The 12,922-nt window shown below is 60.7% G+C and overlaps 1 protein-coding gene across 5 annotated transcripts in view; it reads left to right on the top strand.

The window, feature by feature from the left end:
- Window positions 1-12,922, top strand: part of BAIAP2 (BAR/IMD domain containing adaptor protein 2) — a 63,841-nt gene that overhangs the window by 33,322 nt on the left and 17,597 nt on the right. For all 5 annotated transcript variants that reach the window (XM_043905260.1, XM_043905265.1, XM_043905262.1 and 2 more), the window contains exons 4-6: window positions 4,470-4,531; window positions 5,016-5,087; window positions 5,663-5,800. In XM_043905260.1, the coding sequence (XP_043761195.1) occupies window positions 4,470-4,531; window positions 5,016-5,087; window positions 5,663-5,800 (272 nt within the window). The remainder of the gene's footprint in view (window positions 1-4,469; window positions 4,532-5,015; window positions 5,088-5,662; window positions 5,801-12,922) is intronic.

The raw sequence follows: 12,922 nt of genomic DNA, 5'->3' as shown, positions 1-12,922 counted from the left end.
CCCAGGTGTACAGAGCAGAGGGGTGGCGACTGTCCTGATCTTGCCCTGTCCTAGTTGCACCAGCCTGACTGTGATGGAGGGAAAGGTGGTGACCGGCACATCGCCTGTGTCTGTGAGGAAGCACAGCTCGTGTGCTGGCGTGTGTGTGTGTGTGTGTGTGTGTGTGTGTGTGTGTGTACTGCCCCAGCCCCCGCCTTCCCCTGGGGGCAGGGAGCTACCGTGTGTGCCGGATTCCACTCTTAACCCAAACCCGGGAGGCGGGTGTTTAATGAGGTTACCGGGAATACCAGGAATTTTTAAACTCCAGTGCTGAAGGGTGTGCAGCCGGAGGTGACTCACCCCTGACCTGGCGGCCTCCTCGAAGGGTAAACACTGGGTGGCGGGGCTGAGGAGGGCGTCATCCGGTTCTCAGGTGCCTGTCTGGGTTTCTGACGTGGTTCTGTCCTGGGTGAAGCCCCATGGCACCCATGTGTGCCCTTCTCCTGTCTCTGCTCCCGACGGGCCACTCTCGAACCCTCCTCAGTGCCAGGGTGGTCTGCCACTGCCCCCACTGCAGCACCCGGGGGCCTGGCCACCTGCCTACCACCCCCCATGTTCACACGTCCCGGGACCCTGGCAGTCCCACCAGGGGGTAGCGCTTGAGCTGGTTACCCTGCTCGCCGCTGTTTGCTCTGGTGAGGCCAGGTTTGCGCTGCTATCTTAAACCTGGTTTTTTGAGTTCAGGGCCCACCTGCACTGTCGACCCGGACCTGGATTCCCAAACAGGCCTGGCTCAAAGCCCGCAGCCTCCTCCTCCCTGGGCGGGGTGGGCCTGCAAAAGTGTGCCCCCTCGTGCTGTCCTTTGAGCTCGGAGAAGCAGGGAGGTGCACGGAACCCAGGGACAGGATGTGGCTCTGGCTGGCCGCCTGGCTCCAAGGACCCAGAAGGCACTTGGGTAAAAAAGGACCGGTGAGTGTCCACGCTGATGCCTGAGGCTCCCTGCTTTTCTGGGAGCCGAGTTCGGGGCACAGCCTCATCCCCGGACGGAGTGACCATCCCCTGCAGCCGGCCCAGTGCCCCCACAGTGCTCTGGGTCCACCGCCCAGTGGCCTGCACACACACACCATGCCACCTTGCAGACGTGTTCACGGGACTTACTGCAGCGGCTTGTAAAACGCACTGTGTAAGTTCCCCGTATGGACCAGCTTGTGCAACCACTGGCTTGCAGCTCAGAGCCATTTGCCCGTTCCCCACATGTACCCCAGGGACAGGGGGATCTCTGGCGAGCAGAGGCAATGGGGTGTGTCCCAGTATATTGATGGAGCCTGGGGTGTAGGGGCCAGAATCTCCACATACTCTTCTTGGCAACAAAAATTCCTTTTTTTAAAGGATTTGCTGTTTGTTGTTGTTTTTGCCGTTTTTCAAACATTCTTGAATTGGTTGTGTACGGCCTTTTAAGGAAATACGTGTTTTCATTTTGAGTCGGATGTTAATTTATGATTCTGGGGCCTCAAGTATGTCCAGCAGCGCCACTTGCTGTGTCTTATTTATGGACTTTGTGTCACTTGAGAGAGCCCTTGGGGCCCGAGGGTGACCTGTGGGTCCGGACTTCGATGCACACCATTCTTAACACAGTTCAGCATCCCCACGGAGCAGATCAGATCTGGGGGGGCCTCACCCCGCTCGAGAGCTGCAGGTCTGTGCCAGGTGGGTCAGGGTGGCAGCAGCCTGGCCTTGTCCTCTGGGCTGCCCACTTGTATTTGTCTCTGTGGTTCCTTTTTCAGCCAAGGATGGGGACCAGGAACCTTCCGTCCCCTGTTGTCTTTGGCCAGTGGAGAAGTGGATCAGGGCCCGGAGAGGACGATTGAGACTCGAGCCATATCCTGCTGGGGCAGGTCGACCTCAGCTCAGCCCTGGGCGTGTGGTTGACCATCAACCATGCTGACCACGGGTGGCCACAGTGGAGGCGGCACCTTCTTGCCCCCAGGCACCCTGCGCCAGACAGCACTAGAAGGCACAAAGTCAGGCTGCTCTTTGGACCCTGAGGGAAGTGACTTCCAGGGACTCTTGATCCCAAACGGGTGTCGCCTGTGCCCTGGTCCCAGTGCTGGCGTCCTGGTGGCTCAGTAACATTTATCATCTTGGGTTGGGGGTTATGTCCCAGGAGCTCCGGGGTCTGCCCCCGTTCTGGCACCTCCCCGCCCCATCCTCTCATTCCCCACTCGTGGGTGAGCGTGGTCCTGGAGGCAGATCCTGTGTGGCCCTGCCCTGGTCTGTCCGGTCCCTTAGCTTCCTGGAGCTGCGTATCTACAGGAACATCGCGCTGGGGTGCTGCTGGGAGAGAGAAGGGAGACGGAGGCTCACGCACACAGCCACAAGTGTGCCCACTCCACACCCACGCTCAACATGGCCACACACGCTCACACCCACTCTCTCTGCATTCACGCAGGCACTCACTCCCACACACGCTCACAGACACACACACCCTGTGTACCCGCATGCACACGCCTTCCCCCACTCACACCCACACAGACACTGCGTTCACACCCACGTGCTTGCTCACGCTCATGCTCTGTGACGCGGGCCCTGCCCGCGAGCACCCTTCGCAGCCTCAGGCTGGGCCTGGGCTTCTTCCTCTCTCCACAGCAGCCGTGCACAGCCTGCTGCCTTTGGTGCCAGCCTGGGGTCTGTGTTTCCTCACGTGCTGCCTAGGAGGGGGTCTCCCCTCCACCGGCACAAGCAGCAGGCTGGACATTTAGCCCAGGGTCTGGTAAGCCCCAGCCATGTGTGATCCGACCTCATGACCAAGGGGACCTGCCAACACGCTTGTGTCTCCCTTTTTGACTGCACCTCACGGCTTGCAGGATCTTCGTTCCCAGATTAGGGATTGAATCTGTGCCCTCAGCAGTAAGATCACCGAGTCCTAACCACTAGACCACCAGGAAAACCACCCCCGCCAATGTCTCTTGATGGGGATGTGCGGTTGGCTTTGCCTGTTCCCTAGCACATGACGGCTCCTCCCAGCTGCCAGATGACCCTGGGGCTCCTTCAGAGGCGCTCTTGTCTCTTCCTCCTCCCTCAACAGACATCCGTGTGTCTGAGGCAAAACCAGTCTTTTGGGAACTCAGTCCAGCAGCACCCTGAGAGGGAGAACTCAGAACTCAGACAGGAGGCAGGGCACCCGATGGCTGGAGAGGTTGCCCTTGTTCCAACAACAGGGAGAGACCCTGGGAGGCAGGGCTCCAGGGCCTGCAGGGTGGAGGTGGGCACCGCCGCCACCTAACAGCCCACTGACCTTGGGCAGCCTGCCCCAAGGATTGGTGGAGATCTGACCACATGCGGCCAGTGGTCACTGTGCCCTGTGGTCATCAGGGCTGAGAGCAGCTGGTGGAATGGCCCGATGACCAGGAGGAGCTGGCCTCCCCCAGATCCTACCATGCTTCTCGGAGGGAACATGACCCCAGGGATCACCTGCATGCCATCCATGTGACCTTGGAGGGCAGACAGCATCATCCCTTTAGGGCAGGAGCCACAGGAACTGTTCTGCTTTCTAGGAAGCCTTGTGGAGACCAGGGGTTCTCCTCATGGCTGCCCACCCAAAGAATTCTCTGGATCATGTGAATCTGAGTGGCCTGGCCATGAGGGGAGGGACATCCTGGTGTAAGCAGCACCTCCGGGACAGTTAGTCAGCAGGTCCCGAGGGCAGGGATGTGCCTTCCTCCATGTGGCCACAGTGTGTGGTCAGCGCCTGTTTAGCAAATACTTGCCAATGAAATGAATTCAGCCCACACTGCCCGTTCCAGACCCACTCTCTGCGGAGGAGGAAGTGAGCCATTTGTCCAGGGAGGTCCTTTGTGCTGACTTGGTGGGTGTGGGCGGTGGCCCTGAGGATCATTGGAGGCAGTTGCTGTGTGTGCCCCAGCCTGGAGCTTCTATACCATAGTGTTGATTTGGGGTGCTGGGTGTTGGGGCTCTGCTGACCATAGCGTGTCTTGAGCCATGGGGTCCTTCCCTCCACAGTCACCCCCCCTTCCACACCATGTCCTAGGACACAAGGGCTGCTCATCGAGGCTACTGCCTCTGCCTGGACCCAAGGTGGGTGGGCCAGTGGTAGTTGGTGCCTGTGAGAGGAGATGCCGGTGCTTGTGGGATCGCATGCAGGGTTGAAACCTGCAAAAGTAGGGCCTCTCATCCGACCTCTGCCATGAACCTCAGCTCCAATGCAGACACCCCCAAGCCCCCAGAGACACCAAGCAATTGTGCATCCTTGTTGTTCTAGAATTTGCCATCTCCTCTGGGTGGCATCACCTGGAGAGGCACCCCTCCCCCTTCCCCCAGCGCACCCCTGCCTGCCTGCCAGTTCCCAGACCACGGCAACCCCAGTGCCTGGCCCACCGATGCGTGCTCCCCAGCTGTGGAAGGGTGATGGGGTAGTGATTCTGAGGCTCTCACTTCCCTTCTGCTTTTCTCTCCGGCGATCTGCCTTCCAGGGGATGTTCTCTTCCAGATGGCCGAAGTCCACAGGCAGATTCAGAATCAGCTGGAAGAAATGGTGAGTCGCAGCCTCCCAGGGAGGCCGGGGGAGGGAGGGGCAGCTGCAGGTGGGCAGGTGCTGTCGGAGGGGAGAGGAGGAGGCGAGCATGTGCTTCTCTGTGCATCCCCTAGGGAGCCATGTGCCGCCCTGTGGTCACACTCAGGTCTGGGGCATACCTAGCGCCCGAGACAGAAGTCACATGTGAAGGAGGTGACCATCGTGGGGCATAGGGGTATACAGAAGGACCTGGGAGAGCAGGGCACAGGCCAGATGGGGTCTTACACTCAGCTGGCCACGAAGGCCAGGCTCCAGTTCAGCACTCTCTCCTGGGGCCGCCTGGTTCCACCAGGGTCATTGGCTCACGGGTCAGACAAGCTCCTCTCTTCCATGGGGGTACCCAGCGTCCTGGGCACCCCTGTCTTGGTGGCCGGCCCCCTCTCCCATTCGGCTCCTCCCTCAGGCTGTACGTCCGCGCTGACCTTTGTTTTCTCTCCACACCCAGCTGAAGTCTTTTCACAATGAGCTGCTCACGCAGCTGGAGCAGAAGGTGGAGCTGGACTCCAGGTACCTGAGTGTAAGTAGCCCACCCGTACCTGCTGGTCCACCTGCCCTGCTCAGGCTCTGTGTGAACGCTTCCCTTGGTCCAAGGGGTTTTCAGCTTCCCGTGAGCTCTGCATCCTGTGGTTTCCTGCAGCTCCTCTGACATTCGTGCCCCCTTGAGACTACCCATGGGTGGACTCCTGCATCGGATGCCCCATGCGCCCTGATCCTCTGCCCATGCCTCTCAGCTGCTCTTAGTAACAACAATGATGTGCAGCGGCCATCGTGTGGAACCTGCACGAACTCTTCTGACCTGCTGTCACGAGTTTCCTCGTCCTGTCCCCTCCCCCAGGTCGACCAGAAGGGCGAGGGGCCAGACTGCCAAGTATTCATTACATGAATTCACACCCTTCCAGCCCTGGGGTGGGAGAGGAGGCCCAGCTGGTGGTCCCAGCCCTGACCTTTATCTCCAGGGTGCGCAGAGCTGAGGCCTCAGGTTTGCAGCTTCACAAGTGCTGCCATCCCTGGGCTCGGGCCACTGTGGCCCTGTGGAGAGTGGGAGGGGTACACTGGCTCATTGCCTACATTGTTTTGGCATTCATTTCTCAGGCTGCACTGAAGAAATACCAGACGGAGCAGAGGAGCAAAGGTGATGCACTGGACAAGTGCCAAGCTGAGCTGAAGAAACTCCGCAAAAAGAGCCAAGGGAGCAAAAACCCCCAGAAATACTCGGACAAGGAGCTGCAGGTGGGACTCGGCCGCGTGTGCCAGGCGCTCTGCCTGCTGGGACACGTGGAGGGCTCAGGCCCCTGCTACGGTGTCAGGACTCTTGGTCCTTTCAGAGAGCAGTGAAGGGCAGGCCCTCCTGATGGATCAGACCCAGGCTCCACTCTCCTGGGGGATTTCCGGTGAGGGTGCCCTACATCCCAGAGCTGGCAGGACGGCAGCCCCGTCCTGCAGCCTCCGTGGGTGCCATGGCTCTCTGCCAAAGGAGCAGAACCCACAGGGAACCTTCCCACCTCAGAGAGAGACCTCAGACTGCTACTCCGATTGAGTCACAAATGCCTATGCCCAGCGTGGGCCCAGAGCCTCCAGCAGGCAGACACTGGCCGGTTCAGCATCTCGGGGGCCCTGCGTTATGAGGCAGATGGCGTTGCAGGACACGGGAGGGGCAGCCCCGGTTGCAGGCATTGTGTGCTGGGGTGGGGGCAAGGAATCAGGACAACGCGGCCTGTGACAGGCATGGCCCCAATACACCTGTCTCACCAGAACCCCGCCGCCAATTGACATAGATTGGGCCCAGGCGCTGCTCTCCAAGGTCATGCATCTGAGGAGGAGAAAGAGGACAGCCACCCCCCTGACCTGGTCAGCAGTGGAAGCTTCCCCTGGGCACAGGCATGGGGTGACCTCTGGGGTGCACCCCTCTGCTCCTAAAGCCCTGCTCTTCCTGCTGGCCATCAGGGCAGCAAGTCTGGGGGCACCACCTACACCATCGGGGCCTCCCTGCATGGCATGCCCCCTGGTGCCAACACCACTGCCCTCAAGCGCCTCTGGAGCCCTCCAGGGCCACGAGGCTGGTCCTGGCCACTTGAGTAAGGTGGGGACAAGCAGGCGCCCTGCTCCCCTGGAGTGGTCCGGCCTCTGCGCCCTCTGCGCCTGGGGCTCCCAGTGGGGAGGATGGGCAGGGGGCGCCAGCTAAGTACCGCAACCCGCCATGCGGGAAGCAGCCATGCCTGCAGGGGAGTGGGCTTCTGCAGCCCCTTCCTCAGGAGTTTCTCACCGAGTTGCAGTAATAACCCAGCTCCCGCCTCTCAGTAGCGTCTTTCACTTTCCCAAGCCCACCTCCACCCCGCTTCTCTACCTGCCCCTTAGCCTCCTGAGGGTGCTATTTCAGTGTTAATAGCCTCAGTTATTCCAGTCAGGGGCTGGGTAGGGCTGTGTTCCGCCCTGTCCCTCCTGGCATCCAGCTCAGGCTGCTCGCGTGGTGACAGGCAGTACGTGACATTGTTCCAGTTGTCCTCTAAGGGCGGGAAGCAGAGCGGCAGTCCGACAGGTGTTTCTTGTTCCCCGGTGACACTGAACCTGAGAGGCCAGGCTGGGGGTCCTCAGAGTCCCTCACCCGGTGTTGTGCGGCAGGGGGCGGGCGCTTGGTGTGCTCTGAGCGGGTGGAAGGCATGCGGCTGCCTGTCCTATGGATGGTTCTGGTCTGTCTGGTGGCCTTGTGGGGATGCCCAGCCCACCCGGGCATCTGAGGGCCCCTGAGCACCTGAGGCTCTTCTTTTGATTCTTGAAATCTTTGCAGACCTGACCCAGGAGCCAGGGTCTGATGTCTGCTTTGAGGTGTGGCTGCTGGGGGCTGGGAGGGCCCTGGAACCTTCTGGTGTGACAGCCCTCCTCTCCCCACTGTTTCCCCCAGAGGAAGTGCCTGGCTGGCAGGGCAGGTGTGCTGAGTTTGCCCGGCCCTTCACCTTAGCCAAGGTCCTGCGAGTCACAGGAAACGGCTTGTTAAAGATTCTTTTACGGGGGGAGAGCAGGACTCTGCTCTCCCCGTCTTGTTTCTTAGAATGCCCCTCCATCTCCAAGGCTCCCTCTCAGGCCGCGCAGTAGCAGACCAGCCGTGGCGGCAGCTCCGTCCATCCAGACGGTAGTTCACGGCCCTGCCCTGGAGAGCCCGGCCTCACCTGGACCGCAGTAGACCCAGCCGCTAGACCTGCTTGCTGCAAGCAGGTGTCTTTGTGCACCATCACCGAGGCGGGGTGGATTCCGGACTGAGGATCCCTGGGGAGGTGGGGAAGAACCCCAGGCACCAGCGACCCCCTGCTCCCTCGGAGCCTCTTTGTGTCCCCAGAGTCTCTTGCACCCTGCAGACCTTCACCGGGGTCTGGGCCGTGTGTGGCCCCATGGGCAGTGTGTGCAGATAGGGGTGGTCCCAGGCCCCATGCTGGCACAGGGGCCCCACCTGGGCATCCCCGAGCCACAGCCTGGGCTGACCTGAGCTGACAGCCCTTGGCAGGGAGATGGGACCCCCAGGCTGATGGAGCCCCTGCGGCTCTGGTGCGGCCCAGGGCTCCCACAGGCGGGTGGCTCATGCTCCCAAGACCGGTGGACTTGCCTGTGTCAATCCCTGGGGTCACCTGTGAGCCTTCTGGAGCCCCTGGCCCACGTGTTCCGCTTCTGACTAGAGCTCAGTGTGGACAGGACACTCAGCAGGGAGGGTAGAGAGGCTTCTGGCACCTGCCAGGCACAGGTCGACCCGCAGAGCAGCCACACACCTCCCCACGGCGCCTCTGCTGCCGCGTGGCCCGTCTGCACTGGGCGCTGAGGTGGGGCTGTGCCCGCGGGTCACGCTCCAGGGTGGCGCGGGGGGAGACTGACCGCCAGTCAGTCTGTGACGGGTTCCCCATGAGGGGGGCTGGGTCAGAGCCGGCCAGCTTCAGGAACTGCTGGTAATTGAGACTGTGTTTTGGGATTTCCATGAAGAGAACTGATTTTAGGTCAGGAAATAGGCACTTAGAGGCATTTGGGGCGCAAACTAGGACACAAGCTTCTTTCTAGAAGTAGTGAGCACACCACGTGCTGACCATGTGGCTCGGTCCCACTCCACACCTCTGGTCACCGTGGTGCTCACAGGCGCTGACGGAGCGCCACAGGGGGCGGTCGGTGGAGGACGCACTGTGTGTCTGACAGTGTGGTCACAGGTCTCGTCTGGCGTCCTGTCTCTGGCCCGGGGTACTCCTCCCCAGGCATGGGTGCATAGCTGTGTTGTAGCCTGACCGTCAGGTTCTCCAAGCTTCAAGGTGATTCTGATGGGCAGCTGGCCCCCCGGCTGGTCGGCGGTCTTGGGGGCTTCTGACAGAAGGGTCTGGGCTGGGGTGTGGCTGTGCCACGAGCCGTCCCAGGTGAAGCACTTTGGGAAGGTGAGCTGGCCAGGCTCTGGGTGCGCGTCCCTCTTAGAGATCCTGCAGGACTGGCCAAGGATTTCTTCCATTTCTGTTTCCCTCGGCCCCCACCCCCAGCCCAGCTCTGATTAGGTAGGAGTCCTTGTCCTCCGAGGGGCATCATGACTGTTAGAAAACCCAGCAGTCAGCGTGCCTTTGGGATTCACATTGGTGTGTGATGTGTGACGAGCAGGGGTCATGGGGACACAGCATGTCCTTCCTGCCCGTGTGCAGGCTCTGAGGGAGGGGCCGCTAAGACCGCAAGGAGCGGTGAGAGCCCAGGAAGAGAAGGCTGGAGGCAAATGGGTGGGCATAGATGTAGGGCAGGGTCACCCCCAATATGGGCCAAACCGGCTTCCTGAGTGCAGCGGACCAGGGCCCTCGACCATCCCTGCCAGCCGAGCACCAGGTCCTTGGCAGCCTGGTCCTTGGAGCTGCTGACCCTGGCAGGCTCCTGCTGTCAGGAGGGCCGATGGCCCAGCCACCCCAGCCCACCCACCCACCTGAGGTTTGGGTTGCCGGGGGACCCAGAGCTGCTGGGAGCCCCGCTTGCGTCCTGAGCCGTCCTCTGCCCTCCCTCTCTGAGATGCCGGGAGCGGGGCCTCGGGTGTTCTGGCTGCGGGGTGTGGGCTGTCGCCGGGGCCTGTGTTGACTGAAGCAGGCGGTTCCGGCAGTCGGGTCCCACTCCCCGGGCTCCCTTGTTCCAGGAGGCACATCCAGATTGCGGTCTGAGAAAGGGGAGAGATTCGTTCTATTTAAAGGGATGTGTAATTAACAAAGCAAAAACAAAATAACCATAATTTAGATCTTCAAAAAAGATAATGGCAGAGGCTGGTCCCAATAACACGTGAGGTTTGACGGCAGTGGTTTAAGCCCCTTGTGTGTCTGCTGTTCTCATTTTAAAGAGCTCTTCAATGCAAAAGGCATCTATGGACAAGACATCCCAGCAGTGGGATGTCTTCTTTCCTTGGAGTATAAGCAGAGGTCCTCTGGGTAAAAGCAACTGAAAAGCCAAGTATCCTCTTAGGGCTTCTGTGTCCAGAGATGGCATCAGCTGCTCATTCCTCTGGGGGACTTTGCCCCCCCCCCACCACCCCGTACCTACTCCCAATCCCTCAGATCAAGCCCCCCAGTGGGCTGCCTAGCTGGATAACACCATGAGAAATCTGGAGCGTCTTCTGCTTTCAGAGCTGGGAGGACTTTGGGGGGCAGTACCAGGCACATGGCACCTGTCCTTCTGCACTGAGAGGCAGACACTTAATAAATGTGATACGGGAAAAGCGTTTTACTGGGCAGAACACGTCTAGAGTGTTATTTAGACACGTAATCATTACAGCAGATACTAGTGAGGTGTGTTGTGTTTGTCTCTTTTCCTGCTGAGTCTTTGAAATTGGGTGTGAATTCCATACCTGCACAACCTCTGGGGTCACGTGAGGAGGGGCTGCCGTTTCGGGTGGTGACGTTCTGGCTCAGCCCCTGAGGAACCTGAGACCTGAAGGCACCAGAGACTTGGCCACCCAGCAGGTGGGCACGGGAGCCCAGGCTCCGTCCTCCTCCAGGTCCCAGGGCAGCCCAGCAGACCCCAGGCCCAGGTGGCGTGGATCCCCAAAGCCCCTGGGCTCCCCAGCAGCCACCGAAGGCCTTGGCTCAGGGTGCTTGCAGATTACTAAGACCTGTCCCCTTGGGCCTCAAGGCCTTTGTCAGCGTGTCCAGCCCACTGGTGTGGACAGAAGTGGCCCCACATTCTCTCCTGGGGTCTGGGCGCGGGGATGCTGTGGGCACGCCCCTCCCAGCATATTCTTCCTGGACTCCAGTGGGTAAGTGCACCAGACAGGGCGTGGACAGTGGGATCTGTTTGGTCACGGAACCCTTTGCCAATCTAGTGATGGTTATGGGCCCCTTCTCGGGAAAATGGGCAGCCCGGGCCCCCAGATCCGTGTCTCCTGCCAGGGGCACTGTGCTCTCTGCCTGAGAATGTGCCCACAGCATATGCCCTGTACTGCTGACTGCTGGCTTTTCCGCCTGCTGGCCTACGGGAAGGAGGGTGCACTTGCCCTCGGCTCAGCCCTGGTCCCCAGCCCTGCTCGGAGCTTTTGTGCTTAGAGATTCTTAACAATCCGCTGAACCGAAGGCTGGCCGTCCTGTTCTTGGCCTGGGTGCAGGGTGCATCAGACCGGAGAGGGACACAGGCCTGGTCAGCGGGCTCCAGGGAAGCCACTGGCTGCCCCCAGAACGTACCCAGTGACTAGATGCAGCTGGAGGCATCCCATTCCGGCTGTTCCTTCCTGTCCATCACGGCTGCCTGGGTTCCTGCCTTGTCTCCTTGGAGTGATGGTTACGGACAGTGACAGCTGAGGGCCACGGATCCCACTGTCACTCCCCAGCTGCAGCGGTTAGGGATCGCATGCCAGTTCTGAGAAATTTGGAGAAACGTGGGAAAGCTGGGTGGCCTATCGGGTGAGGGAGACCAGAGCCCCGGGTGTTTTCTAGAGCGCCCCTCCCCCGCTCTGAGTCACCGGCCTGCTCTGCAGAGGAGACGTGTGTCCTGATCACTTTTGTCTTCTCGGATTACAGGGCTGTTCAGCCCAGGGTGACTAAGTGGGAGCGTTCCGTGGGTCTTAAATGCTTTCAGCTGGGTGTTTCTATAGTGCCGTCACCATAGCACCCGCTAAGCCAGGAGCAGGGGTAGGGGGTGGGGAGGCAGGACGCTGGGAGCCTGGCCACGGTGCCCGCCTGCGGTGGGGACAGGCTCAGACCATTTTCTGTGGCCTGTTTGGAACTCCTCAGGGCTGTCGGGTGAGGCTCGTTCGGTCCCAGAGAGTGCAGGCACTCCTGCATGTTTGGGAATGTCCCCTGCCCACAGCGGCCAGTGTGACCTGGGGCGTCCTCCTCTCCCACCCCTTCAGAAGCAAAGCTCCTCACTTGGCCTGGATTTCTAGGGTCTACCCTTCAAAGTGGTGGCCTGTCTCTGCAAGGAGGCAGCGCTGGGGAAGGAGGTCAGGAGGGCCAGCAGTTATTCCGCGACAGAAGTGGCAGCCTGGGTCCTGGCCGGATGCGGGGTGAGGAGGAAGGGGCAGCTCTCCTGGGCCGGGCACCCCAGCCAAGGCGACTTCTCTCCTGCCCCGTCCTGGGCAGGTGTGGTCCTGGAAAGACACTGCGTGACTCCGGGAGCCCCCAGGTCCCTGCCTGAGACCTGAGCTGCTTCTAGCTGTTCTGGGGGCTCATTTGAGTAAATGGAAATCTTAAAAATAAACCGCCGCTTCCTCCCCCTGCACGGGAGGCTGCCACGCAGCTAATGAGGCCAGCGCCCCGCGCCAGCTCGCCCAGAGCCAGTTTCTCTCCCCTCCAGGGAGCGGGAACATTGAGGTGAAAGACGTTACCGCAGCCTGAAAACCCAGAAACCGGCTGCAGGACAGATGGGGCCGCCGGGCAGCGCGAGGAGGAGCCGTCCTCGGCAGCAGGCTCAGGGCAGGTGGACCCGGGGGGCCTGCGTCCCGGTTTACACCGCTGTCCTGGGGTAACCGCTCACGGAGGTGCCTTCCCCTGCCCCCAGGGTCTCTTTAGGTGACAGTGGGTGCCTCTGGGCCTTCCTTCTCGAGGCTCTGTGCTGACTTCTCAGGGTCTCAGCCTCTCTTACCCAGTCACCCCACACCCACCCTGCCTCCCAGGCCTGCCTGGCGCTGGAGCGGCCCCCAGGAGGGCGGGAGGTGGTGACTCCAGGGACCAGCTGGCTGGGGCTTTTACTGGGGTTAAACCCCAAACTACTACTTCTAGAGCTTTGCAGAGATTCTAGAAGCCCCTTAGGGGGCTCTCGGGATCACAGCCAAGCCCAGGTGCGCCCGTGTACTCAAGAACAGGCTGAGGGAGGCATTTTTGTTCAGGGCTGGTTGAAGCCTGCAAGGCCATACCAGTGTTCCACTGTCCCCCGGAG

Source organism: Cervus elaphus, chromosome 5 (assembly GCF_910594005.1).
Source record: "Cervus elaphus chromosome 5, mCerEla1.1, whole genome shotgun sequence".
Lineage (NCBI taxonomy): Eukaryota > Metazoa > Chordata > Mammalia > Artiodactyla > Cervidae > Cervus > Cervus elaphus.
Note: the sequence above shows the minus strand (reverse complement) of the source record. Positions and strands in the feature narration are given on the sequence as shown.